Here is a 26347-nt window from a genome sequence, read left to right on the forward strand (position 1 = left end):
TTCTATAAGGGGCACATATAAGAAAACCAGGCCTTTGTCCCTCGAATGGGCTCTACAATCACTCCTGAATTTTTAATATTTTTTTTTGCCTCTCCCCCGCCCCCCACCCGGGCCAAACCATAGCTCCTTGGAGGCCAGGAGAAATTAGCCAGCTACCCTCCCGCAAAGGTTTCAAAGTTCGGATTTGGAGTTTGTACGACTGAGAGGAGCTGGTTTCTGAGAGAAATAATATTTCGACTGTGGCCCTCGCAGACCAGGCCCCTAGAGCTGATTTCCCAGTGCAGACCCAGTGCAGGCCCAAGCCCTGGGGACCAGCCCTCGGGAGGGCCCCACCTTTCTGGGGCCCCCAAGTTCGGAGGCTGGAACGCCGCGAGGGTGAGGCCTCGCGGACGCGGGGTACTGGCCATTCCGGGTCCAGTCGCAACGGAGGGACGACGACGGGGAAAGGGGTGCGAGGGAAGGAGACAGGGGCGGGCGGAGGGGGAAAGAAGGGCCCAGGCCGACGATGGAGCTGTACCTCAGCGCCTGTTCCAAGGCTGCCAACGTCGCTGCCACCAAGACGGCCACCAGTAGCCTGGCCTCAGACAGCCAGCAATGCGGAGACGTGAGTGGCAGCTAGCCTGGCGTCGTGGTGCTACGCCTGGCTTCCCGCCCTCTAGGGCCCGGGCAGGGAGAGCAGCAGACGCGTCGCGCGGTTCCTAACCGCCCGCTTTTGGCGCCCTCGTGCGGGCGGCGGGCGGCAGTGCTCTCGGGCTGCTCTGGCCGCAACTGGCCCTGGCGCAGTGGCGAAGCGGGTGACCCGGGAAGCGGGAGGAGGGCTTCAGGGCTGTCTGGAGGGCGGGACCCTTCAGCCCTGACTATATAACTCTTGACTGGAGTAGGAGTACATTGGCCTAATACCTAATACTAAAAGGAAAGGCCAAACTCTCCAATTGCATCTGACAGGGCGTGCACAGAACCCACTTACCAGGGGTCGGAGCGGGTCAACTACTGGATCTGCCTCTTGGGGTCAAGCTGCCTCTGATCCCAGGAAGCAAAACTTTATACTATACTACGAAGTTAAGTGAAAAGGTAAAGTAATTTTTAATGGTCTTATGTTGGTTTTCTTTGCTCTTTCCTACTTGCCGTTATATTGAGGCACTACATCATAGAAAGCCCATTAGGGGAATTTGTGCTACCATACACAGGAAAAAAATAACCGGCCCCTCTCCTCACCTAGGATGGATACCAAGCAACTTCATCTAGTATAGTGTGCACAGTATCTTGGGCTAGAAAGTTTAGATTATTCTGTCTTAATTCATAACTTAACGGAACCACATTAACTTTTCTTTACAATAACTATACCTATTTAGTGAGATTTTGTTAAAAAATATTTGGTTGAAAGGTAAAAGCTGATTGGTGCTAGTTGGGCGTTTAATTGTTATGATTTCAACCAATAATAACTTGGACAAAACCTGCATTACAGAGCACTTTTCTATGATTTTGTTATGACTATTTCATATTTCTATTTCATACATTCAGTGAGAAAACAGTGACATTGAAATAAGTTAACATGTTTAGTATTTAACTAATGACTCCATGATTTGCCCCAACCTCCTCATCCAGCCTTTTCTCTAATCGAGAGCCTTAGTTTCTTCCACCGGGGGTCTCTTATGCCACGTAAGAGACATACCACATTAATATTTCTGTGCCTTTCTTTATCTTGCTTTCCAAACCTGACATATTGTCTCCTCTTCTGCCCAATCTGTGAATCTGAACCATCTTTCAAGGTTCTTTCTGAACTATTACAGCTCCCAGTTAGCTTATATTTCCTTAAAATTTGCATTGCCCTTGGTTTGTGTAATTTTACTCAACACTATAATTTTATAATTTTATAATGTAAATCACACTAGTGTATAGTGTGCCTACCTCAAACTTTCGTGTTTTTAGTCCTCAGCATTACCTCGACCCTTAAACATCCCCAGCCTTTGACTCAGTGCTCATGCTGAAGGAGGTTCAACACATTCTTTTTTTGAGTGGTTGTTTTGATCAATAGTGCAAAAAATTTTACAAGAAAGAATTCCGAATGACCCTTCTGCGCTCCTTCTATCTATGATGTCATCAGAAATTAGCAGGGTCCCTTGGTATTTGATACTTGCCTAATAAATATGATTACTTAAAGTTTTGTTTCTGAGAAATATATAATTCCCCCTTGTTTTACTACAATAGAACAAGCTAACGAAAAATAGGCCACCTCACACTGTTTAGCTTCCAACAAACTAACTTTCCTAAACCATGCTTGAAATCTCTTCAGGGTATAAACTTAGCCCTGTCTTTTGTCTGCTTAGTCAAATATATTTTTTGCTGAATTACCATTTCTGTAAAATATTAATTTACTTGTCAACTACTTTTTAAAAAGATGTTCTCTCTATTTTTTATTACATTTATTCCCCCCTAAACTATCTTCATGTAATCATAATCAAGCACCTGACTATCTCTGTGAAGACTGACTTTGTGAGATCCTTCTTTTTCTTTCAGTACAATCTCAAAAAAGAGATGGTTTATGTTTACACATTAAAGATTTTTAAAAGAGAAACCAACCACTTTAATTGACAATGGGATACACACCCTGGCTCTAACGAATGGATATGTCTAGAAGGTGTTCCTAGTTTACACATCAGTAGCCCAAGTTTGGTCCTGAGAAACATAATGCCCTCACAGCTAAAGTTCAACAGCTAAGAGATGTTGACAGCTAAATGTCAACATCTTTAAAAAAGAAAAACAGTTCATTCTTGAGTCATGATTGTTGATCATTCCCCTTGCAAGAAAGGTATGGGTTTTATATCTGGTCTTACTGAATTCAAGACACTGTCCTAAGAGATTCTTCCCTTTGCCTTCTCAGGGAAGCATTTGGTAATGAGGGAATTCTGTTTTACAATGTATATATTCTTGGAAGATTGGGTTAAGCAAGAAGTCAGAAACTTATCAAGGAATCTTTAAATGGAAAAGGAAAGCTGGCATCCTGTCATATTCCTGCAGTCTGCCCCTTTACCCACATATGAACCATCCTCCCACCTATAGCTTGAGGGAGTTCTTTGGAGGGTCCCACCCATCCAGGCTCCTTAGTGTTCAGAATCCAATGGAAGTGGCTCCTGCCAGACTGAACACAGAGGTCACAAACTGGTACCTGCAGCCGGACCTGGATTAGTGAACAATGCGGAGGGGCTTATCAGGGGAACTGAATGTCTGCCAGCAGGGCAAGTGCTCTCGGGTTTGCCACGTCTTCTGCACATTCCAGTTGTCTTTCCCTTGAGCCGAGTACTGTTTTGACTGTACTTTAGACTAACTTACACTTTTCTGGCCAGGAAAAATTAAAGGAAAGTGAAAAGAAAGAAAAAAAGAAAAGAAAGAACACAAAATATTAGGACAGTTTCCTCACCTACTTCATCCTCCACTTTTTCCCTTTCAGAAGTTCCCAAAAACCCATTATCACTATCCTGCAATTGGAAAATGGGCTGAAACACACACACACATACACACACCACACAAACCCACCTCACTTTGGTAATGTTTTAATTTACAAATGGATGAGATAATTCAGCTGTTTCCTCTAATGTAACAGATAGAGAAACAAGACTATTACCTGCTATTTTCCTTCGTTTACAGGCTAATGACTACTGTATAAGGTTGTATGTGGTCTTTACACATATGAAGAAACCTCAATCCTTATCAATATCTTTTATAATTAGTTCTTCAATATGTTGAACTTTATAATACCGACCTTGATTTTTTTTTTCCCTGACTGTACCACTCTCAGAGACCACTGGGTTTCTTGCCTTAAATAAGACCCTAACACAAAATAACCTTTATTCATTATATTTAATATCTAAGTTTTACTTCTACTTTTTTGGCTAAAGTTTCCATGAATCTCGGTGAAAGACTTTCTTATTTTCTTCATTTTCAAATTATTGATATATAATAATCATAATTATTATTATCCCTTTATCCTTTTAAATCTAGTGAGAACCTTGACCTGGAAGTGGGAAAAGGAAAAGGAAGAATCATAATTTTCACTCTCTTTATACATTAAAACAAATTTCATCCTATTTCCTTTCTTTTCCTTCTTTCTTCTCTGACCCAAGAGCCAGAGACTGATAGTGATCTGGGAGGAATTAATTGAGTGAAGGTAGGTTTTTAGAATAATTCAGGTCAGTGGGGAAAGGAAGTTAGGATAATATAAATTTATGTTGCCTAATGCAAATTTTTCTGTTGCTGTCTCTTCCCCACTTCAAATTCTTCTTGCATGCTTTATTTTCAGTGAACAATCTATCATTTCAATAGATTAACATTTAAAAGTGAAATTCATTAATTTTACCATTATAATATTTTAAAATCTGTGTTTGCAGCTTTTTCAACCTTCTTACGGTTTTAACCTGACTGATCCTTATTGTCGACTTTTGGAAAACCAATATAAAAGTCTTCATGATCCACATTTAAGAGCATACTATAAGCGCAAAGATATCCTGAGAAGATTAAAGAAAGGTGGCTATATCACCAGCAATAATAAAGTGGGTTGAAGATTAATTATTTTTAATCATTATAAACCTCCAAGACTTGACAAAGCTTGCTTCTGTAGCTCACTGGGGGGTCTGTATCACCTCTAACTTGGTCATGAGAAATACTTAATGGGAAATTTTATAAATTACTCAGTATTTGGGTTAAAGGAAAACAGACAATAGTTTTTTCTAAAAGAAACTACTTCTTCCCTCATCTTTTTTCTTTATAATATCAAAAGATGATAACCAAATAATTTGAGGATATAAAGGTAATTTTCCCAGATGTATAGTAGTCCTCTTTCTCTGTCTCTAAGGTCACTGTATGCTTGTCAGGGATTATGTCCCCTAAGCTTTTCAAAAACTTGAGATAAAATAGGAACCTAATAATAGATAGAATCTTGATGAACTATATTCTTATTGGGATAGAACATTATTATTACACTGGGTTTTATTATGTTATGTTAGTCACCATATAGTACATCATTAGTTTTCGATGTAGTGTTCCATGATTCATTGTTTACATTTCTTCTAATAACTCAGTTGTGTGTTCTAAATCCCCTAGCATGGAATAATGCATATTAATAAGGTAATGATAACTGGTTAGAAATTTCCTGTTGAGTAAAAGTTGTAAAGAGTTACTGCTTACAAAATTGTTAGCAATTTATTACTCTTAATACAAAAATATTGTCAAATGGTATGCTATTACAGTTTTTCCTCAGAAAGTAATTGCAGGGTGCCTGGGTGACTCAGTGGGTTAAGCCTCTGCCTTCGGCTCAGGTCATGATCTCAGGGTCCTGGGATCAAGCCCTGCATCAGGCTCTCTGCTCAGCAGGGAGCCTGCTTCCTCCTCTCTCTCTGCCTGCCTCTCTTCCTACTTGTGATCTCTGTCTGTCAAATAAATAAATAAAATATTTTTAAAAATAAATAAATAGATAAAAAGAAAGTAGTTGCTATGATTTTTAAATATTTGTATTTATATATTTTTGTCATTACTATTGTCTTGTTTTATTTTTTAGATTGTATGTACCTTGAGAGAATTGAATAAGTACAGGCAGTATCTTACCAGTTTAAAGTTAGACTTTGAAAGAAACTATATAAGAGATCAAGTAAGTTAAACACTTAAATTTGGTTTCTTTACATAGGGCTTAGAATAAAGTGTTATTTGTATGCAAAATATTTTCACGTAATATTTTTACCTTTAATTTTGACAAACTACTTTTTCAAAATGAAAATTTAGAAGAGGAATAAATAATATTTTGAGATTGCTATATTAAGCCAAGAAAAGAAAAGGGACCAAGTCATCTATTAATAAGCCGATAGTAGTTTGCGTAATTTAGCAATTAAATTACTACTCAGATATGTCATTTCTACCTGAGCTAAGAGCAATAGGACGAGTCTATTGTGGCAGCAAGATTCTTCAGCTGGAGACCCCAAAGCAGCTTTTGTAACAGGAAAGAAGGAGTATGAACAATGACAATGTCCTCTTGGTGACTGGAAGAATATGTACACTGTGCATGCGTACCCACACACATGCAGCTGTGTTCATTCAATAAAAAATGTTCTTTTTTTTTTTTCCATTTTATTTATTTTTTCAGCGTAACAGTATTCATTCTTTTTGCACAACACCCAGTGCTCCATGCAAAACGTGCCCTCCCCATTACCCACCACCTGTTCCCCCAACCTCCCACCCCTGACCCTTCAAAACCCTCAGGTTGTTTTTCAGAGTCCATAGTCTCTTATGGTTCGCCTCCCCTCCCCAATGTCCATAGCCCGCTCCCCCTCTCCCAATCCCACCTCCCCCCAGCAACCCCCAGTTTGTTTTGTGAGATTAAGAGTCATTTATGGTTTGTCTCCCTCCCAATCCCATCTTGTTTCATTTAAATGTTCTTAAATGTGAAGTGGAATGATCTGCTGTAGAGTGGGTATAGACAGTGACTTCCTTTCAATTTTTGACAGTGTGTGCACACATGCACACGTGCATGAGTGAACTCAGGTTTTAAGGTCAAGAGAGTTCGATAAAAATGAGAAATATGTTGTGTGTGTGTATGTTTATAAATGTATGTTCAAAGGTTAAGAGAGTTATAGAGGGGCACCTGGCTGGCTCAGTCAGTTGAGCATCTGACTCTTGGTTTTGGCTCAGGTTATGATCCCATGGGTGGTAGGATTGAGCCCCACTGTGGTCTCCACATTCAGCATTGTGTCTGATTGAGGATTCTCTCCCTTTTTCCCTCCTCCCACTTGTGCACTCATGCTCTTTCCCTCTCTGAAATAAATAAATCTAAAAAAAAGAGAGAGTTGTAGGAAATAATGACTTTCTTACACTATTAAGCTGTCTATATTTTACCCAGTTTCCCCCTTATGTCTAGAGCTTCTCCTCCCCTCCTTCCTTATTATCATTTAATTTGTTCAGAATAGATAGAAAAATAAGATGAAATATTATCCTTTATTTTCAGAGAAAGATCTTTATTTTGGGGTGGCTATCTTGTCTATAATAGCTAAACAGAATTAGCTATTCATGAAGTACAGGAATTTTACTAGCATGTGATAAGACAGTTTTATTTCTGGGAATGTAAAAATAAGATTTTATATATACATAGTCAAATTTACATACATTTATGTTTATGTGTATATATGATAACACAATTTTTTTTATAGGAAATGCTTGCAAAGCAAGTAAATAGACTACAGGAAAACAGTCAAATACCTAGACGTTCTGATGTTGCACGGTTCCAAAATTTTTTGTTACAGGAAGATACCCAATCTATTAAGGATCAGGAAAGATTAATAAGGCACAGGTGAGACTGAAGTTAATGTGTATTGCATTTATATATTGTGGACCCAAATATGTAGGAAGATACTAGGAAGAATTGAAGGTAAGATTTTTAGAGAACTAGACACTACTTAACTCCACTACCGTCCCCACTATGGAGAGGAAAGGAGACCAAGAGGTTGGGAATTGGGAAATAATGGTGGCAAAGCTGAAAAGAGAAATTTTTGCCAGGGAAGACAGGGTTGCTGCGAGTCCAAAAGGTAATCTAAGCTGATAACTGGAAAAGCAAAATTAGATCCAAAGTCCTTCCTATTGTAGGAGATGGAGGAAAATTATCTTTAGCACATGCTTCTACAGTAGCTTCTTATGATCATCTTCAAGGACTGACAGCATTAAGTTTGAATAAATCAGTGAAAAGTCAAAAAATGAAACTTTATCTAATGCCAGTATAAATATGCATCGTCTCTAAACTGTCTTAAGTTCTTTGGATATTACCTATTAACATTCAATCATTACCATTCTGTGATCAAGACCATTTCTTAGGAAGCGAAGGGATATTATTGGTCTTTTTCCTCCTCCTTCATTAAAGTGAGAGATTGGGCTACAGTGCCTGACTTTTTATATTCCATATTTTTATTTCATGGTAGTTCCATAAAATAGATTGACATACCAGAGACCCAGACTATTCATTCAAAGCCTGGTAAATGACAGCAGACCTAGTACATGTCTTTTTCTTAGGAAACTCAGATCTGTTTTTTGTGTTTTTCCAGATTTGAAGTCAGTGTTTCAGTTATTTTAGCTTTCTTTGCAAACCCATATTCCTAAATGTACAAAGTTATGAATACTTACTGTGCAAAATGTTTTTAATAAATTTGCTCCACATTTTATCATTGGTCATGCCATAATAAGAGATCTTTATATACTAGAGAGATTTGTATAAGGAGTAAAGTATGGTGAGTTGGTGGGTCAGGCTGGCTTAAAGGTCCATGAGCAGAGCTGATAGAAAAACTGTAAAAATTCCTGTAATTTAAGAAATAAAAAGCAGGGGCACCTGGGTGGCTCAGTGGGTTAAAGCCTCTGCCTTTGGCTCAGGTCATGATCTCAGGGTCCTGGGATCCACCCCGCTTGGCTCTCTCCTCAGCAGGGAGCCTGCTTCCCTTCCCCTCTCTCTGCCTGCCTCTCTGCCTACCTGTGATCTCTCTTTGTCAAATAAATAAATAAAATATTTAAAAAAAAACAAACAAGCAAGAAGGTGGTTTGGGAGTATCAAAGTGGAGATGATGCCATTATAAGGGACAGAAGCAATTCACCTTTACTTGTGTTTGCACTTTTACTTAGATATTTGGATATGATAAATAGGGAATTAGAACAACTTGAGCACACAGCAGAAGAGCAACGCCTACTTCGGATGGATAGAGAAGAAAGACGACAGAGAGAATACACAAGGAGAAAACTTAGTCTTCGTAGAAAAATTGAAGAGGTAAGATAATAAATTTAAAATATTTAGAGAAAAATTGTATACAGTTGCTTCATTTGTAATTAATTTACTTCTCCATCATACTTCTTGAAGTAATTTCAGGTCTGAATCATTTATCCACATTAATCTTTTTTCCCAGCTGTAATGTACAAGTTGTTAACATAAAATAATGAGGCTGACACCACAAACTATTTATCTGAGCCAACATCTACTATTAAAGAGATGATTGTGAGGGGCGCCTGGGTGGCTCAGTGGACTAAGCCGCTGCTTTCGGCTCAGGTCATGATCTCAGGGTCCTGGGATCGAGCCCCGCATCGGGCTCTCTGCTCAACAGGGAGCCTGCTTCCCTTCCTCTCTCTCTCTGCCTGCCTCTCTGTCTACTTGTAATCTCTCTCTGTCAAATAAATAAATAAAATCTTAAAAAAAATAAAAAATAAAAAAAGATGATTGTGAAAGTCACTAGACACTTTAACTCCCCAAAGTCCTTATTAGAGGGTGGAAAATTCTTTAAATTTAGCTTTAGTAAAAAATAACCACGCCTGCATTTGTAATAGGAGTCTTTAAGAAAAGCCCATCCTAAAGCCAATGTATGACTTTAATTATGCTTGACCAGATTTCTGTTAGGCCCTTTACTTGTTCTAATTTGCTTGTTGGTGGTGGAAAGAATACAAAGGTTTATTGTGAACAGGTACTGAGTACAGTAACATTCACGCTCTCTAGGAATGGAAGAATAAAGAGATGTTACTTCTGACAAGGATTGGAGAAGATGTTAAAAGAGAAGCTAGGATAGAGGACCAACGGCGTAGAAGCAGAGAAGAGAGTGACAGGAAGGTAGGGTGAGCTTTAACCTCTAACTGGGGCTGTTTAAGAAGCTTCTGCCAGCTTTGTTTTTTGGTAGTACAGTTTGTGAGGTAACAAACAGCCAGTTACCCCAAATGATATGCATTACACAAAACTGAAAGTTACGAAGTTCACTATATTTTGTGCTATTATATTCTGACGATAATCTGAAAAGTACTGCCCTATTTGATACAACTGCTTTTAACTTTATCTCACACCATAAACTTTGTTTGTAATTCCTCTAGAAAAAAATGATAAACTGATTTTTCTGACACTCAGAATTTCTCGGAAAAAGTTCTCATATTTCCCTACCAGATAATTTTTTTTAGAATAACTGTTTTTAATTTTAAATACTACATAATATTTTATGATTGTAGAGTGTAAACCATTTAAAGGGAAAGAAAAAAATAATCTGTAATCCCAGCATCACCCTATTATGTGGCATACACACACATTGTGTAATATTTCTATGAAAATTTATTACAATAAATAAATTGTTATTATGCCTTATAGGGTGTTTTGTAGATTGTTTTTTATTTAATAAAATAACACTGATAACTATCCATATCACTTAATGTTGGCCTAAAATTCTAAGTAATTTTAGTAGCTCATTGTTGACAAACCCAGATGTGGCATAAGATACACATACTTCGGTTATATTGATACATACCACTACATAAAATTTTTTTTAATATTTTGAATTTAAAGATGTATGATAAGCTTTTATTCTAATTTTGTTACATATACCTTTTAGTATTGTCAGTGCTGGTATGGTGAGCTCAGCTTATTCCACTCTACCGTAATTTTTATTTTCCAGTATTTACCCCTTTTTTCAGTGAGCGTTCTCTCCATGTTGATTTTTTTTTTTCTTCTAGACATCTCTGGAAGTATCTGATTTGGAGAGAAACAGAATGTCCCATGTGTCCTCTTTTTTATCAAGTCTCTGATACCAATTACTATTCAAGGAGTTCTGGCCAATTTTAGTGGCAACTAATGCAATGGGACAAGTTCTGGCACTGGGAGAGCCCATTAGACATGACCACTGATGTTAGGCCTGGTAACACCACAGGCTGCCTGAGCCAGGTTATTGGCAGAGCTATTTGAATTCTAGATATTTCCAGTGGAGTTATTCTAAATTGTTTCTTTTGAATTGTGTTTTAATACAAGAGGTTAATCTTTTTCACATTGACATGTTGTTTATATATTTATATATATATTTACTCCAAAGTATGCGCTTAAATTACAGTTATCAAAATCTTGAAAAGATTTTGCTTTTGCATCTTTATCAAAAATCAGTTGTATAGACTGATTTCTGGACTCTTTTCTGTTCTTTGACCTATTTGTCTATTATACTGTCTTGATTATTATGCATTTAATAGTTCTTTAAATTAGTAGTGCTGAACTTCTAAGTCTATTCTATTTTAAAGTTGTATTGGCTAAACTAAGCCCTTTACATTTTAATATAAATTTTAGAATCAGCATTTCAATTTCTACAAAGAAATCTTGCCAAGATTTTGATTAGAATTATGTTGATTCTATTGTCAATTTGGGCACTGTTGATGTCTTGATAATATTGAGTGTTCCAACTCATGAAACAAATATCTCTCTCCATTTATTTAGACTTCCTTAATTTTTGCAGTTTACAGGTATTACACATCTTCTGATAGATGCATCCCTAGGTATTTCATAATTTTTATGTTATTATAATTGGTATTTTTACCAATTATTTTAAATTCTGATTATTTGATGTTAGTATATAGAAAAGCATATTTTTATATTCATTTTGTATTTTTCATCGACAAAATCATTTATTCTAGGAATTTATTTCTAGATGCCAATTGATATTCTACATAAATGATTATCTTGTCTTCAAATAAAGGTGGTTTTATTTCTTCCCTTTGGATGTGTATGCATTTTTCATTTATTTTGCCTGACTGCACTGACTATAACCTCTGTTATAACATAGTGTAGAAAAAACAATAATAGACATTATTATCAAATACTTCTTTTGCCCTTTCTCTCTTCTCTATAGGCATATTAGGCTGCTTGATGTTGTTCCACACCCCACTGATACCCTTCATTTTGTAACTTTTTTCTCTCATTGTTTCCTTTTGGATGACTTCTTTTCCTGACTGTGCATTAATTAATCTCTTCTTCTGCAATGTCTATTCTACTATTAATGCATGTCTCATATTATTCACCTCATACATTTAAAAAATTGATTCTGCTCCTTTTTATACCTTCTATGTCTTTTCTTACATTTTAATAGTCTTAACTTTAATTCTAACATTTGTGTCATTATGGGTCAGTTTTGATTGACTGATCAATCATTTTATGGGTTATATTTCTTTGCTTCTTTTTAGGCTTGGTATTTTTTGACTGGATGCCAGATATTGTGAATTTTACATTTTGGTTGCTGAATATTTTCATATTCTTTTAAATATCCTTTAGCTTTTTTCCTTGAATGTAGATAATTTCTTTGGAAACAGTTTGATTATTATAGGTCTTACTTTTTAAGATTTGTTAAGAAGGTCCAGGGCCATGTTTAATCTGACACTAGTTATTCCCCACCACTGAGACAAGACCCATTCTAGAAACCAACACAATGTCCTATGACTTACAAAGTTCTTCCAGAGTGGCTGGTGAAAATAGGCATGACAGATGGGTGCCAAGCACTCTTATCCCTAATGCTTTAGTACTGTTCTTTCTGTGGCCCTACTTAGTTTCCTCACACATCTGTACCAATCCATCTGTTGCTGAATACTCTAGGGAACCCTTTGAGGATCTCTAAGGTTCTTTCTCTGCACAGTTATTTCCTTTCTGAGACATCTAGGGTCAATATTAGCCTGGAGATTCACAAAGGGAAGACACATGTCATGTATTACGTGTATCTCTGGTAGGCCTGGGTGTTTTTGGTTAAGTTACTCAGGAATCCCTCCCACTGAAGATGATTTAGAAATTCCCTGAGCTCTGCAGGATAGCTATGATTAAGAGACCCCACCTCATCTGTGACTGGACCAGTTCCCTGAAGGTGTACATTAGGTAACTGTATCTAAGTGTTCATGTTTGATCACAGATGGAAATTTACCCCTCACGGCCCTCCTAAATTTGTACCATGTAGCTTTACAAGTCACAAGACAGGAGTGACTTTTGATTTCTAATATATACTCTCAAACTTTAAGTATTTCTCTTTCATTTTTAAACAGGAAGCTGATGTTAACTTATATGTATACATATTAATATTTTAGAAACAAGCCCTTCTAGAGAAAAAAATGGCTTATCATTTACAAAAAATGCAAGAAAATGGCTTTAAAGGAGAAGAGATGAGAAATGACACATTTCATTACAGAGGACAAGGTGGAACATATTGTGAATGTAAGAATATTAAAAGCTGATAGAGCTATGTAGAAAATGCTTATTTATATATTTACATAAAAATCTTTTTGTAAAATTCTGTTTGCTTACAATTGCTATCTGCTTTGTGCTAGGCACAGTTCTAGGCATTTCTCTATTATGGTTCAAGCTGAAAAGCAGACATATATGTAAAATCTAAAACAAAGTAAAATAATCTCATCAAGTGGTTCAGTAGACAAGCTTGCTTATACTGCAGTTCTAACCAACTTACATATGCTTAAAAAAGTGTATTTTTAGCATAAAATAATGGACTTTTTAGCATAAAAAATATAAATGAAACTTTAAAAACTTGTGTGTAAGATAATTGCTATTATATAATAACATGGTAATCTACTATGTTGCCAGCCAGAAAGGGCAATACCAGAGGCAAACGGTTGGGGGTTGGGGGCAGGAGGTTGGGGAATAAGGAGAGGAGGAGGTAGAGAAGAAGGGAAAGTAAGGAAGAAAAGAAAAAAGAAGGAAATGAAGAGTTTAAAGGAGGGACATCCAGTCATGACTTCGCCATGCCCAATCTCTACCAGCTTTCCTTTATTTATAACATTATAAAGTATAATGAGTTTATTAAATTAAATAAATTAATGATATTAATTACAATTTCATGGCCAGAATGCAAAAATGTAGACTTGCTTTAGTTATCATGACTATGCTGTCATTTTCCATCCTATCAATCCTATCTCCATCCCATCAATCCTGTTTCTAGGTGAGAGCCTCCTCATGTTTCTCCAGTAGATTACTAACTAGTTTCCATCGGCTCTTTTTTCTACCTACTTCAAATCCATTTTTCATGTTGCTACTAATTAGACTTTAAATCTGTCCTGAGTCTTTCTTCCAGCCCCAAAATGTAAAGATCCCCATTACCTCTTAAATGAAGTTCAGACTTCATTAGTCATTAGTTCATTAGTCAACCATTTATCACCATTGAGAGCCCAACCCAAACCTAACTTTTACACTTCATTTCACACTACCTCCTTGAAGAAGGTAGCTACCACCTAGGGCTGATGTGCTTAGGCTCTGGAGCCAGACTGCCGAATCCCAAGCCCTGCTTTCCCATTATCTAGCCATGTAAATAGCTTGGACAAATTACTTAACCTCTGTGATCTAAGTTTCATCACCTGAAAACAAAAATAATATTCCTAGGGGCACCTGGGTGGCTCAGTGGGTTAAAGCCTCTGCCTTCAGCTCAGGTCATGATCCCAGGGTCCTAGTATCGAGCCCCACATAGGGCTCTCTGCTCAGCCGGGGGCTTGCTTCCTCCTCTCTCTCTCTGCCTGCCTCTCAGCCTTCTTGTGATCTTTGTCAAATAAATAAATAAAATCTTTAAAAAAAGAAAAGAATATTCCTAAATTCTCATAAAAGTCTCAAAAGCACTAGCCCATAATAAGCAGTCAATTTATTTTATTGTCCAATCAAATGAGACTACTGACTATTCCTAAAACACAAGTAACTTTTCTTACTTCTGTGCCTCTCTTCGTCCAATTTTCTTAGCCTGGAGTGCTGTGCTCACTGTCCATCTTACCCTATCCCACAGTTCCTTTAGCTCCACAATAAATGACACTCCACAAAGTCTTTCTTAATAACCCTAATTGGAAGATCCTTCTCTGGGACTCCTAGCTGGCTTAGTTGGTTAAGTGTCTGCCTTCATCTTAGGTCATGATCTCAGGGGTCTGGGATCCAGCCCCACATTGAGTCTCTGCTCAGCAGGAAGGCTGCTTCTCCCTCCGCCTGCCAACCCCCTGCCTGTGCTCTGTCAAATAAATGATCAAAATCTAAAAAAAAAAAAAAAAAGGAAGTTCCTTCTCCTTTAAATCCTTTATAGTACTTTGTATCAGTCTCCATACACTCATTACATACTTTTCGCTATTTTAATCATCCATAATATTCTAACTCCCACTTTTGTGTTCACAGAACAAAGAGTACTATGTGTGTGTGTGTAAAATATATATACGCTAAATGGACTAATTCAACCTATTCAGCTCATTGAGATAATGACAACAATCTCTTGCTTCAGAAAAGAAACCACTTTAGGGGACCCTGGGTGGCTCAGTCAGTTAAGTGTCTGACTTTTGATTTCAGCTCAGGTCATGATCTCCTGGTTGTGGGATCAAGCTGTGCTCGGTGTAGAGTCTGTTTCAGATTCTCTCTCATCCCCCCTCCTCTCTCAAATAAAGAAAATGTTAAAAAAAAAAAAAAACAACTCACTTTAGTAACAATATACATCCTTACATCTTCAACTGTTAACTTTCTCACTTAGTAGGAACAGAATTTCAAGTAGACATTTTAGACATTTGTTACCTCAGAACCCCTCTTCTAAAGAAGATGTAAATGAAATTTAATTTCTATTACCAAGGTGACAGAAGAATATCTATTTTACAAATGAAATTGAATTATACTTCCAAGTAACATTGTCATCTTCCACTAAGTTGACAGTTTCCAGAGATACACAGAGAATGAGAAGAAGGGAATATTAGGTGAATTTTCCCCAATGGGGAGACAGATCACACTCACATTTTACATCTCTAATGAAAACTTCTTTGATGAAAGTGTAATTGAGTACACTTGATGTGAGGAGCTTTTGCCCTCCGTAAATGGTTAGTAAAAGGAAATACGATTACCTTTATCACAAAGGAAGAATATGTATGCAGTTGCTTATGCCAGGCTGGAAGGCACACCCAAGAACCTACAATAGTCACTATGGACTAGTGGGTCTTAAGCCAGTAGCTATGTTGGTATGCATCCCCCGCCACAGACAGGAAATGGTATGTTACACTTGGTCTGTGTGTCACTTTTCTCTGTACAAGAAGAAAATTATGTCTCTCCAAGTATATCTTTTATCTGTGGATAATGTTTAAGAGTAATTGTGTATGTATATAAATATATATAATATATATTAATAATATAATTAATAATATATGTATAATGATAATAATAAAACTGAAGGATAATGTTTCAAGAGTAATTGTCTTCCCATTTCACATCTTTCCATTTTCTCCAATACTTCCCCACAGTGCCATATACAAATTAGCATAAGGCTCACTTCCCCTTGGGCATGAAGAAATAGTCTATCTTGGGTAATTCTGTCATCACTGTTATTAAAAATAAATGTTTTATTACATTTCTTTAGCTTATTCTCCAAAGAAGAAAAAGAAGACTTACAATAATATAGACTTAATTTACACTGTTGGTGACCAGAGAGCAAGAAAAGAAGCATATGGTAATTGCATATTTTGATAAGAAATACTAAGTAGTAATTTGGAGAAAGACTGAGCTTGGATAGCATCTTTTGCTTAAATGCTTTCAATGCTTAAATCTTCTGTTTTTTGTTGCCAAATAACTGATTTAGAGTGATGTGTACCAGTAATGACACAATCTCTATTGCTTTCAGAATCTGATCTCTAGTTACTGATTTAGTGTTCTTTTTTTTTTTTTCCATTTTATTTATTTTTTCAGCGTAACAGTATTCATTCTTTTTGCACAACACCCAGTGCTCCATGCAAAACGTGCCCTCCCCATTACCCACCACCTGTTCCCCCAACCTCCCACCCCTGACCCTTCAAAACCCTCAGGTTGTTTTTCAGAGTCCATAGTCTCTTATGGTTCACCTCCCCTCCCCAATGTCCATAGCCCGCTCCCCCTCTCCCAATCCCACCTCCCCCCAGCAACCCCCAGTTTGTTTTGTGAGATTAAGAGTCATTTATGGTTTGTCTCCCTCCCAATCCCACATTATGTCATCATTTTAGAAAAATCAAATGAGTCTATTGCTGTTAAAGAAGCAGTATATGAAACCTAACAAATTGCAAAATAGTTTTAATAACATTCAAAATGATTTTAGAAAACTCTTAAGTGGGTCAGAAATTAACTCCAAAACCACTGTGAACCCTATTTATTATTTATCTCATACTGTGTTACTTGATATTGTCTAGTAGGCTCATGGATAAAACCAGGAACCCAAATTACAACATAAAACTCCTCTAAATAATACACTATCAAAAATATGAGACTATTAAAAGTTGAACAATATGAACCTCCTCCCACTATCAAGTTTCCAGGGAAAATTTAAGTATAAAAGCTAAAAATCCAGATGGGATCAGGAGGGAGACAAACCATAACAGACTCTTAATCTCAGCAAACAAATAGGGTTGCTAAGGGGTGGGGAGGTAGGGATAGGGTGGTTGTGTTATGAACATTGGGGAGGGTATGTGCTATGGTGAGTGCTGTGTAATGTGCAAGCCTGATGATTCACAGACCTGTACCCCTGGAGCAAATATACATTATATGCTAATAAAAATAATTTATATACATAATTAAATATTTGAACTTTAAAAGAAAAAAAAAAGCTAAAATTCCCTTGGCCTTACAAGTTCAAATCTAAAGAAAAAAAGTCCAAAATCTTTCCTCCCTGATAATGCAATGTGATCAGTCCCATCAAGACTTAGAAACCGGGGAGTGACAAGGTTGCTTTAGTGGAAGCTGTCTTCCACTCAGGACCACTGAGTTAGAGTTAATTCAATATTAAGCTTCATGGGTCCTATTTTTAAAGTTCAATGATTTTTTAAGACACTGTAGTTATTACAATATACAAAATTATGACAACACCAGCCCCACCTCTACTAAATATAGACAATAAAACTAAATTCTCAGTTTCTACAGCAGTTATCTCACATAGAATAATCTTCTAAAACTCTAGTGTTTAATGCAACACAGACTGGTCCTATTGATGGCAAAAATTCTAGTGTTATTAGGAGAGGATGGTAGATGGAAAATATTGTTTTCAGCCTTACCAGGATACCAGTCTGTGACAATTGTTCAGGGATCAAACCTATAAATTTCCTTTTGCTGTCATACCTTCCTCCCTCCCACTAACAACGCTAGGTAACCACTGAGTATTCTTCATCACTATAGTTCTTTTCTCTTTGGAGCAGGTCTTATAAGTAGAATCTTAAAGCAGACATTTCATAATGTCTTCATTCAGTCAGTGTTTGAAATTTACTCAAGTTATTGCATGTATTGATAGTTTCCCCTTTTTGTATCTCTGAATAGTACTCCATTGTATGTATGCACTAGAATTTGTGTATACATTCATTGTGTATACATTCATTAGCTGAAAGAAATTTTGGTTATTTCCAGGTTTTGGTGTTTATGAATAGAAAAATCAGAAGTATTTATAGTCAGCTTTTTGTCTAAACAAGGGATTGTCAAGTCATATGGTAAACATATGTTTATATTTATAAAGAGCTATCCAGCTGCTTTCCAGAATGCCTATAATATTTTGCATTCCCAGGGCACCTGGGTGGCTCAGTGGGTTAAAGCCTCTGCCTTCCACTCAGGTCATGATCTCAGGGTCCTGGGATTGAGCCCTGCATCCAGCTCTCTGCTCAGCGGAGAGCCTGCTTCCTCCTCTCTCTCTGCCTGCCTCTCTGCCTCCTTGGGATCTCTGTCTGTCAAATAAATAAATAAAATCTTAAAAAAAAACTTATAAAAATATTTTGCATCCCCACTAGTAATGCATGAGAGATTCATTTGCTATGCAGTCCTGCAACCATCAGTATTGTCAGCAATTTTTTAAAAAGATTTTATTTATTTGGCAGAGAGAGAAAAAGAGCACACAAGCAGGGGGAGCAGTAGGTAGAGAGTGAAGTCACCCAAAAGACACCACCCAGGTGTCCTAGCAATTTTTTATTTTAGTCATTCGAGTACATGTAGTGGTGTCTCATTGTGATATTCATTTGCATTTCCTTAATGTCTAACGATGATGACCATCGTCTCACATTTGTTTGCCTTTCATAAATTCTGCTTGGTAAACTATCTGTTGAAGCTTTTTGCTCATTTTTAATTTTTGCTCATTTTTAATTTTTGCTCATTTTTAATTTTTGCTCATTTTTAATTGGGTGGTTCTTTTGAGTTTAAGGAGTTATTTATGTATTATGAATACACATCTTTTTCAGATATGTGATTTGCAAATATTTTCTCTCAGTTATTTCTTTTTCATTTTGTTCCTCTGATCAATTTATGCATCTATCTCTTTGCCAGTACTGTGCTATCTTAATTATTGTAGCTTTTTACTGTCTTAAAATCAGGTACATAATTCTACTATCTTTTCCCTCAAAATTTAAGAACTATTTTAATTCATTTGCCTTTTGCATATAAATTTTATGATCAGCTTGTCTGCAAAAAATATCCTGGGATTTTTGAATGAAGTACATTAGATCAATCTACAGATCATTTTGAAGAGAAAAGAAATCCTTAAAGGTTTTGGTCTTCCAGTCTTTAGACAATATCATATCTCTTTCTGTTTCTTTAGGTTGTACTTGAATTCTGTTGTCTTTTTATAGTTTTCAGCATAGAGATCTTATTGTGTTATATTTATATATATATTTATATATATTTATGTTGTGTTATATTTATACGTAAGTACTTCATTTCTTTGGTACTATTATACATGACATTTTTAAAATTTGTTTTTCAATTGTCCGTGACTATTTTTTTTTAAAGATTTATTTATTTTAGAGAGAGAGTGAGTGTGAGCCAGGGGAGGGGCAGAGGGAGAGGGAAGGAGGGAATCTGCCAGGATTCTCCCTGCTGAGTGCCAAGCCAGATGTGGAGCTTGATCTCACCACCCTGAGATCATGACCTGAGCTGCAATCCAGAGTAGGATGCTCAACTGACTGAGCCACCCAGGCACCCCTGTCCATGACTATTGTTTTACTATGTCTCCTTATACAGATTTTTTTTTTTAGTGGTTGGTCCAGTTAACAATATACTTAGCTTTTCACAATCAACTATTAATAGATATTTTACCCTTTAAGGGGAATGTGGAAATTTTGCCATTATATATGGCTCTTTATCCCTCTTCTCTTTGTTACAGTTTGTATTATATCTACATACATAAAACATCCACTCAGACAATAAATTTTTAATCACTAAGTAGAAGACTAGCCTATTATATTCACTCAGAGAGTTACCGTTTTCAATTCCCTTTAATTTCTGATATGCCAAGTTTCTTTCCAGTATCATATTTTTTCAGTCTATAAAATTTCCCTAAGGATCTCTTTTAGAACAGATTTTCTGGCACTGAATCAACCTTAATTTCCCTTCATCTAAAAATTTCTTTATTTTACCTTCATTCCTGAATGATAGTGTTTGTATTTGATATAGAATTGTACATTGACATTTTTTTCCAGAACTTGAAAACTCTTGTTCCATTTCATTGTGTTTCCATGGTTCTGATGAAATATGAGCCATATTTGAATTGTTGATCCTCTGTAAGATGACATTTTTCTTTGGTTACTAAAATTTGGGGGGGTGGGAAATAGTTTTTAGCAACTTCATTATGTCTTGGTATGGATTTATTCTTTTTTTTTTTTTTTCTGTTTTAAGGTTCACTGAATTTCCTTAAGCTGTTAAGTTTGTATCTTTTGCCAAATTTCTTTAAAGCAGATTTCCTTCTCCCACAGAAAGAACTACAAATCTGGTGCAAATCTGGCAATTGTCTAATCATTATTTTTAAAATATGTTTACTACAAACTACATATATACATGCAGACATAGATACTGTTAAAATATTTTAATGTAACTTATATGCTGTTGTATCCAGTCTTATGTGACTTGCTTTTTACACTCAGCATTTCAGAAGTTTTATCTCTGTGCTGCCTCACATTTTTATTTCATTTAACTATTGATCTTATCCCATTATGTGAATATACCACAATTTATACATTTGTTTTTCTGTTGATGAAAGTATCTATTATTCGGACAATATTGCACTAAACATCCATATGTGTGTGTGTGTGTGTGTGTGTGTAAAATCTCATGGTACTCACAGAGAGGAGATTCTTTAGGGGGTATAAGCCTAAATATAGGATTTCTGGGTCATGTTTTCCCTTCTGAGAAGTTAACTTTTCAAATCTTTTGTCCATTTTTCTACTGGGTTTTCTTTTTCCTATGGATTTTTAAAGACAGTTAAAGCCATACTAGACATTTGTCTATTATATACATATATATAGTATAATAAATAACTTCTAATTTCTATTCTTTCCTTTAATCTTTTGATGATAGAAGTTCTGAATTCAATAAGACTGATGTTAATTTTTTTGTCTTATTTATAGCAAATATTTCCAGTCTTAATGACTTTTTTAGCTTTTCTTATTAAACATTTCAAGAATAAATAAAAACCAGCAGTACCCTTAATGTGTCTATCATCAACTTCAACAACGACTCATGAATAATTTTTTGTCTACACACTCAACCTCTCTTCACTGCCTTGTTTTTCCAAAGCACAGCCCATCAATATGTAAATATGTATCTAAAAGATAAGGATTTTTTAATGCATAACAACAAAACCATTATCACATGGCACAAATAATCCTTTAATATAATAAAATATTTAATCCCGATTCAACTTTCCAATGATCTCATAAATGTCACAAAAATAATTTGTTGTTAGTTTGAATGTACATTGACATGCACTGCAATAATTTGTTATGTAACCTAATAGATTCTCCTTTCATATACCCCTCTCTCTCCCTCCCTGCTTCCTTTTATTTTTTTTTTAAGATTTATTTATTTATTTGACAGACAGAGATCCCAAGTAGGCAGAGAGGCAGGCAGAGGGAGAGAGAGGGAACCAGGTTCCCCGCTGAGCAGAGAGCCTGATGTGAGGCTCCATCCCAGGACCCTGAGATCATGACCTGAGCCGAAGGCAGAGGCTAAACCTGGGTAGCACTGAGCCACCCAGGTGCCCCATCCCTGCCTCCTTTTTTAAAATTCATTTGTTGAAGAAACTGAGTTGCTTGTCCTGTGAGTTCCTCACAGACTGGACTTTTGCTGATTGTATCTATATGTAAACAATGTATTTTTTTTCTGTATTTCCTGTAAAGTATTAATTAAATCTATACACTTTGGGGCACCTGGGTGGCTCAGTCGTTAAGTGTCTGCTTTCAGCTCAGGTCATAATCTCAGGGTCCTGGGATTGAACCCTGCATCTGGCTCTCTGCTCAGCGGGGAGCCTGCTTCCCTCTCTCTGCCTGCCTGCCTCTCTGCCTACTTGTGATCTCTCTCTCTCTGTCAAATAAATAAATAAAATCTTTAAAAACATTTTAAAAATTCTATACACTCTCAGATTTTTTTTTATGAGGTGTAAGTGACATATAACATTATCTTAGTTTCAGGTGTACAACATAATGATGTTTGTATATACTACAAAATGATCCCACAATAAGTCTAGTTTCCCCCATCATGATGTAAAGTTACATAATATGCAATACAATATTGTTGACTATAGTCACTGTGCTGTATATTACATTCCCATGACTTACTTATGACTGGACGTTTGTATCTCTTGACCCACTTCTCCCATTCCTCAACCCCAGCCATGCCCTCTCTGGCAACCACCAATGTGTTCTCTGCATCTGTGAGTTTGGTTTCACTTATTTGTTTTATTTTTTAGATTCCGCATATAAGTCATATTCCACATATAAATTCCACATGTAAATCATATGGTATTTGCCTTTATAGATTCCACATATAAATCATATAGTATTTGCCTTTATCTGATTTGTCTCACTTAGTATAATACCTTTTTAAAATATAAAATGGTGTCATTCACAAATAGTGACAGTTTTACTTCTTCCTTTCCAATTTGGATTCCTATTGTTTCTCTTTTTTTGCCTAATTGGCATCCCAGTAAAACTACCATAGATCCTTTAATCTATCTTTTTAAATGTTTGTTTTTTCTTTTTACTGCTGTGTTTGGGTGTGAGTTCCATTGCCCTATATTCCAGATCACTAGCCCTTCCTTCTGTTTCATCCAGTCCGCTGTTGAGTCCCTATAGTGTCCTTTTCATTTCAGATATCGTATTCTTCAACTCTATGACTTACGCTTGACACTTTCATATATTTTCTCTCTCTTTGTTGATCTCTCTGTGTTCATCCATTCTTTTCCCAAGATCCGTGAGCATCTTAAACCGTGACTATTATCTTGAACTCTTTATCAGGAAAATTACTTATCTATTTCATTGAAGTTTTCTTTGGGGGCTTTTCTTGTCTTTAATTTGGAACACATTCCCATTTCCTCAGTTTGATTGATTCTTTGCTTCTATGTATGAGACAAAACATCTCTCTTTTCCAGTCTTAAAAGAGTGGTCAAAAGAAGACTGGGGGTGTGTTTCACCTTTTGTCTGTGCAGCATCCTGCCAAGAACTCTGATTGCTTCAGCCCCAAAGGACTCCAAAACAGAGGGCCCCAGTGATAGGCATTGAAAGGGTGTCCCCTGTAAATTATGTGTACTTGCTGGCTTTGGCAGGGCCACAGGGGAGCGTTGAGGCAGGCAAGTCCGCCCACTGGCTTTCATGGGGCAGGGCCATAGAAGCAGTGCTAACAGGGTTAAGAGAGTTAAAAAATAGTATTTGGCATCGCTAGCACTTAGAAATGTAGGAGAGTATAAAAATGGCACCAACCAGCACCTCCTTCCCTGGAGAGAGTTGGAATAGACCTCTGCCTGTCCAGCAAATGCTTTAAGAATAGCTAGTGGAGGGGCGCCTGGGTGGCTCGGTGGGTTAAAGCCTCTGCTTTCGGCTCAGGTCATGATCCCAGGGTCCTGGGATGGAGCCCCGCATCAGGCTCTTGCTGAACAGGGAGCCTGCTTCCCTTCCTCTCTCTCTGTCTGCCTCTCTGCCTACTTGTGATCTCTGTCAAATAACTAAATAAAATATTAAAAAAAAAAAAAGAATAGCTAGTGGATCTCCTTCACATATGGTCTAAATGCATTTTCAGCCTGCTGCTTTCGTGCTGGATCTCAGGGTAAGTAGTCTGTGCACAAGCCCTTTAGGAACAGAGTTTCAGTTTCTCAATGTCCTTTGAATCTCCTAGACATAAGCCATGTTGACTTTTAAAGACAAATGCTTGAGGGCTCATATTTCCAGTGCAGGTCCCAAGGTTACAGAGCTCAGACTCAGCGATGTGCTCGATATTTGTGAAATCCTTCTAACCTGTGGGTTGCTGCAATAGGGGTGGGGTTCTCAACTAGACCATGTCTCTGCCTCTCCTCTCAACCAAATGTGGCCTTTTTTTATCTCTTTTTCAGAAAGAATTGTTCTAGATGTAGCTGGAGATTTAGTGTGTCTAAGGGAGGAGGTGAGGTCAGGGTCTTCTTATGCAGCCATTCACAGGTTCTGTTTCTCTAACAAGACTGATTCATAGATAGTGGTTAGTCTTTCCATCAGGCAGCATATATAATATCTCCTTTTCTTTCTCCTTGTAATGTTAGCAGCCATTTATGTTCAAGGCCTAGATCCATGAATAAATTACGGGTTGCAAAGTTGGGACATTTTAATTCTATCATTCCTTCCTCATAGATTAACTGTAATACTTGTATAAAATAAACTTTCTCTTAATTACTATTTCGCTTCAATGTGGTGTACAGGATACTTCAGAAAAGCAGATTGATGCTTAATATTTTACCACCATTTATCAGTTTCAAAATAGTTAATTGTTTCAGTAGCATCCTCCAACAGTGAGCAACCAGTTTTGTTTTATGTCATTATGAATTTATAGATTTAAATAAATTTAAAGTGCTTCAATACAGTTCTCCTGCTGTGCTTATTCATGTTGAAAGTTTGATAGCTTTGGTGAGTGGGATCTCCGTTTAAGATAATTCTTGAGTCCTTTGTGACATAACCCTAATGATTTTTTTTTTTACTTTTTCTTTTTTTTTTCCCATTTTATTTACTTTTTCAGCGTAACAGTATTCATTCTTTTTGCACAACACCCAGTGCTCCATGCAAAACGTGACCCTAATGATTTTTGATAGCTTCCTTGCTATCTGGGAAGACAGGATTATTCAACCTTATCTTGTACACATTCAATTGCTTCAGTATCATTGAGTTTTACTGGCATTTTTGCAAAGATAAAGTGAACATATATAGATGATAGATATACAGACAGATCTGTTTGTGGAAATTCTCCTGTTTTATTTATTTGTTCTTATGAGGATACAGTGTTCTTTTAATTACTGTAACTTTATAATAAGTCTTGAAATTGGGCAATTTGAGTTCTCTAACATTCATGGTTCTTTTAGGCTGACTTGCTTATTGTAGGGCCTTTCTATCTCTACATAAATTTTAGACTGAGCTTTCTAGTTTCTACAACATATTCTGCTGGGATGTCTTTGGACTCACTTTTCGTTTTCCTTTTCTCACTGGCTAGCACCTCCATGATAGTGTTGAGTAAAATGATGATTGTGTACAAATTAATCTTGTTCCAAAAACTTAAGGGAAAGGGATCAATATAAATTAGAGTATCATCTTTAGAGATCTGAAGATAACTTTTATCAGAGGAAGGACATATCCTCATATTCTTAGTTCACAAAGACATTTGATCATGAATGGGTATTGAACTTTGTCATATTTTTCCCTGCATCTTTTGAGATAACCATCTAAATTTTCTTTTTTACATTTTAATGTTGTGAATCATTTTGGCTTATTTTTAATGAGTAATGGATTAACTTCATTCATTATGCATTATCTTTATCATATATTGATATATATGATATATATATATGTCAATATCATATATTGTTAGATTTAATTTATTTTATTTATAGTTTTTGTATCTTTGTTAATGGGGGGATGTTGACTGAGGTTTTCTTTCCCTGTAATACCTTTTAGTGATTTTGGTATCAAAGTGATCTTGATCTCAAAGTATGAGCTGGGAAAGAAGTTCATTCCTCTTCAATTTTCTGGAAAAGCCTGTGTGATTTCTTCCTTAGATCTTAGGTATACTTCAGAAATGAAATCATTAGAGCCTGGAGCTTTCTTTCTAGACATGTTTCTAACATATTCAATTGCCTTTGTAGATATGTAGTTCTTCATATCAACTATTCATGAATGAGATTAGTTCGTGTTTTTTAAGGAATTAGTCACTTGTATATGTTGTTAAACTTAACTGCCATACATTTTTCATAATATTCTTTTATTATTATTTTTAGTATTCTCTATAGATTTTTGTTGTGCTGTTATCTCTAATCTTCCTGATGCTGAAAATTTGTCTCCTCTTTTTCCTGGTCAATCTGGCTTATCACTTTTATTGAGGTTTTCAAAGAATCAGCTATTAGGTTCATTACTTTCTCTCTTTTTTTCTATTTCTTTGATTTTCACTTTGATCTTTACTACTTTTCTTTCTTCTGCTTATAAATGTGGGCAAGAATGTGAAAGAATTGAAATTCTGATGCACTGCTGAATGATAAGTAAAATGTATAGCTATTTTGGAAAACAGCGTGGTGTTTCTTAAAAGTTAAACCTATACCTACCATATGATCCA

General features: G+C 36.4%; 1 protein-coding gene across 1 annotated transcript in view; it reads left to right on the top strand.

Annotated features, from left to right (window-relative positions):
- Positions 1–505: 505 nt before the first annotated feature.
- Positions 506–26347, top strand: part of FSIP2 (fibrous sheath interacting protein 2) — a 92300-nt gene continuing 66458 nt past the window's right edge. The window contains exons 1-9 of the mRNA XM_046018219.1: positions 506–604; positions 946–1071; positions 4386–4547; positions 5552–5641; positions 7191–7330; positions 8644–8785; positions 9503–9613; positions 12871–12991; positions 16158–16247. Of these exons, the coding sequence (XP_045874175.1) occupies positions 506–604; positions 946–1071; positions 4386–4547; positions 5552–5641; positions 7191–7330; positions 8644–8785; positions 9503–9613; positions 12871–12991; positions 16158–16247 (1081 nt within the window). The remainder of the gene's footprint in view (positions 605–945; positions 1072–4385; positions 4548–5551; positions 5642–7190; positions 7331–8643; positions 8786–9502; positions 9614–12870; positions 12992–16157; positions 16248–26347) is intronic.

This window comes from Meles meles, chromosome 9 (genome assembly GCF_922984935.1).
Source record: "Meles meles chromosome 9, mMelMel3.1 paternal haplotype, whole genome shotgun sequence".
Classification (NCBI taxonomy): Eukaryota; Metazoa; Chordata; class Mammalia; order Carnivora; family Mustelidae; genus Meles; species Meles meles.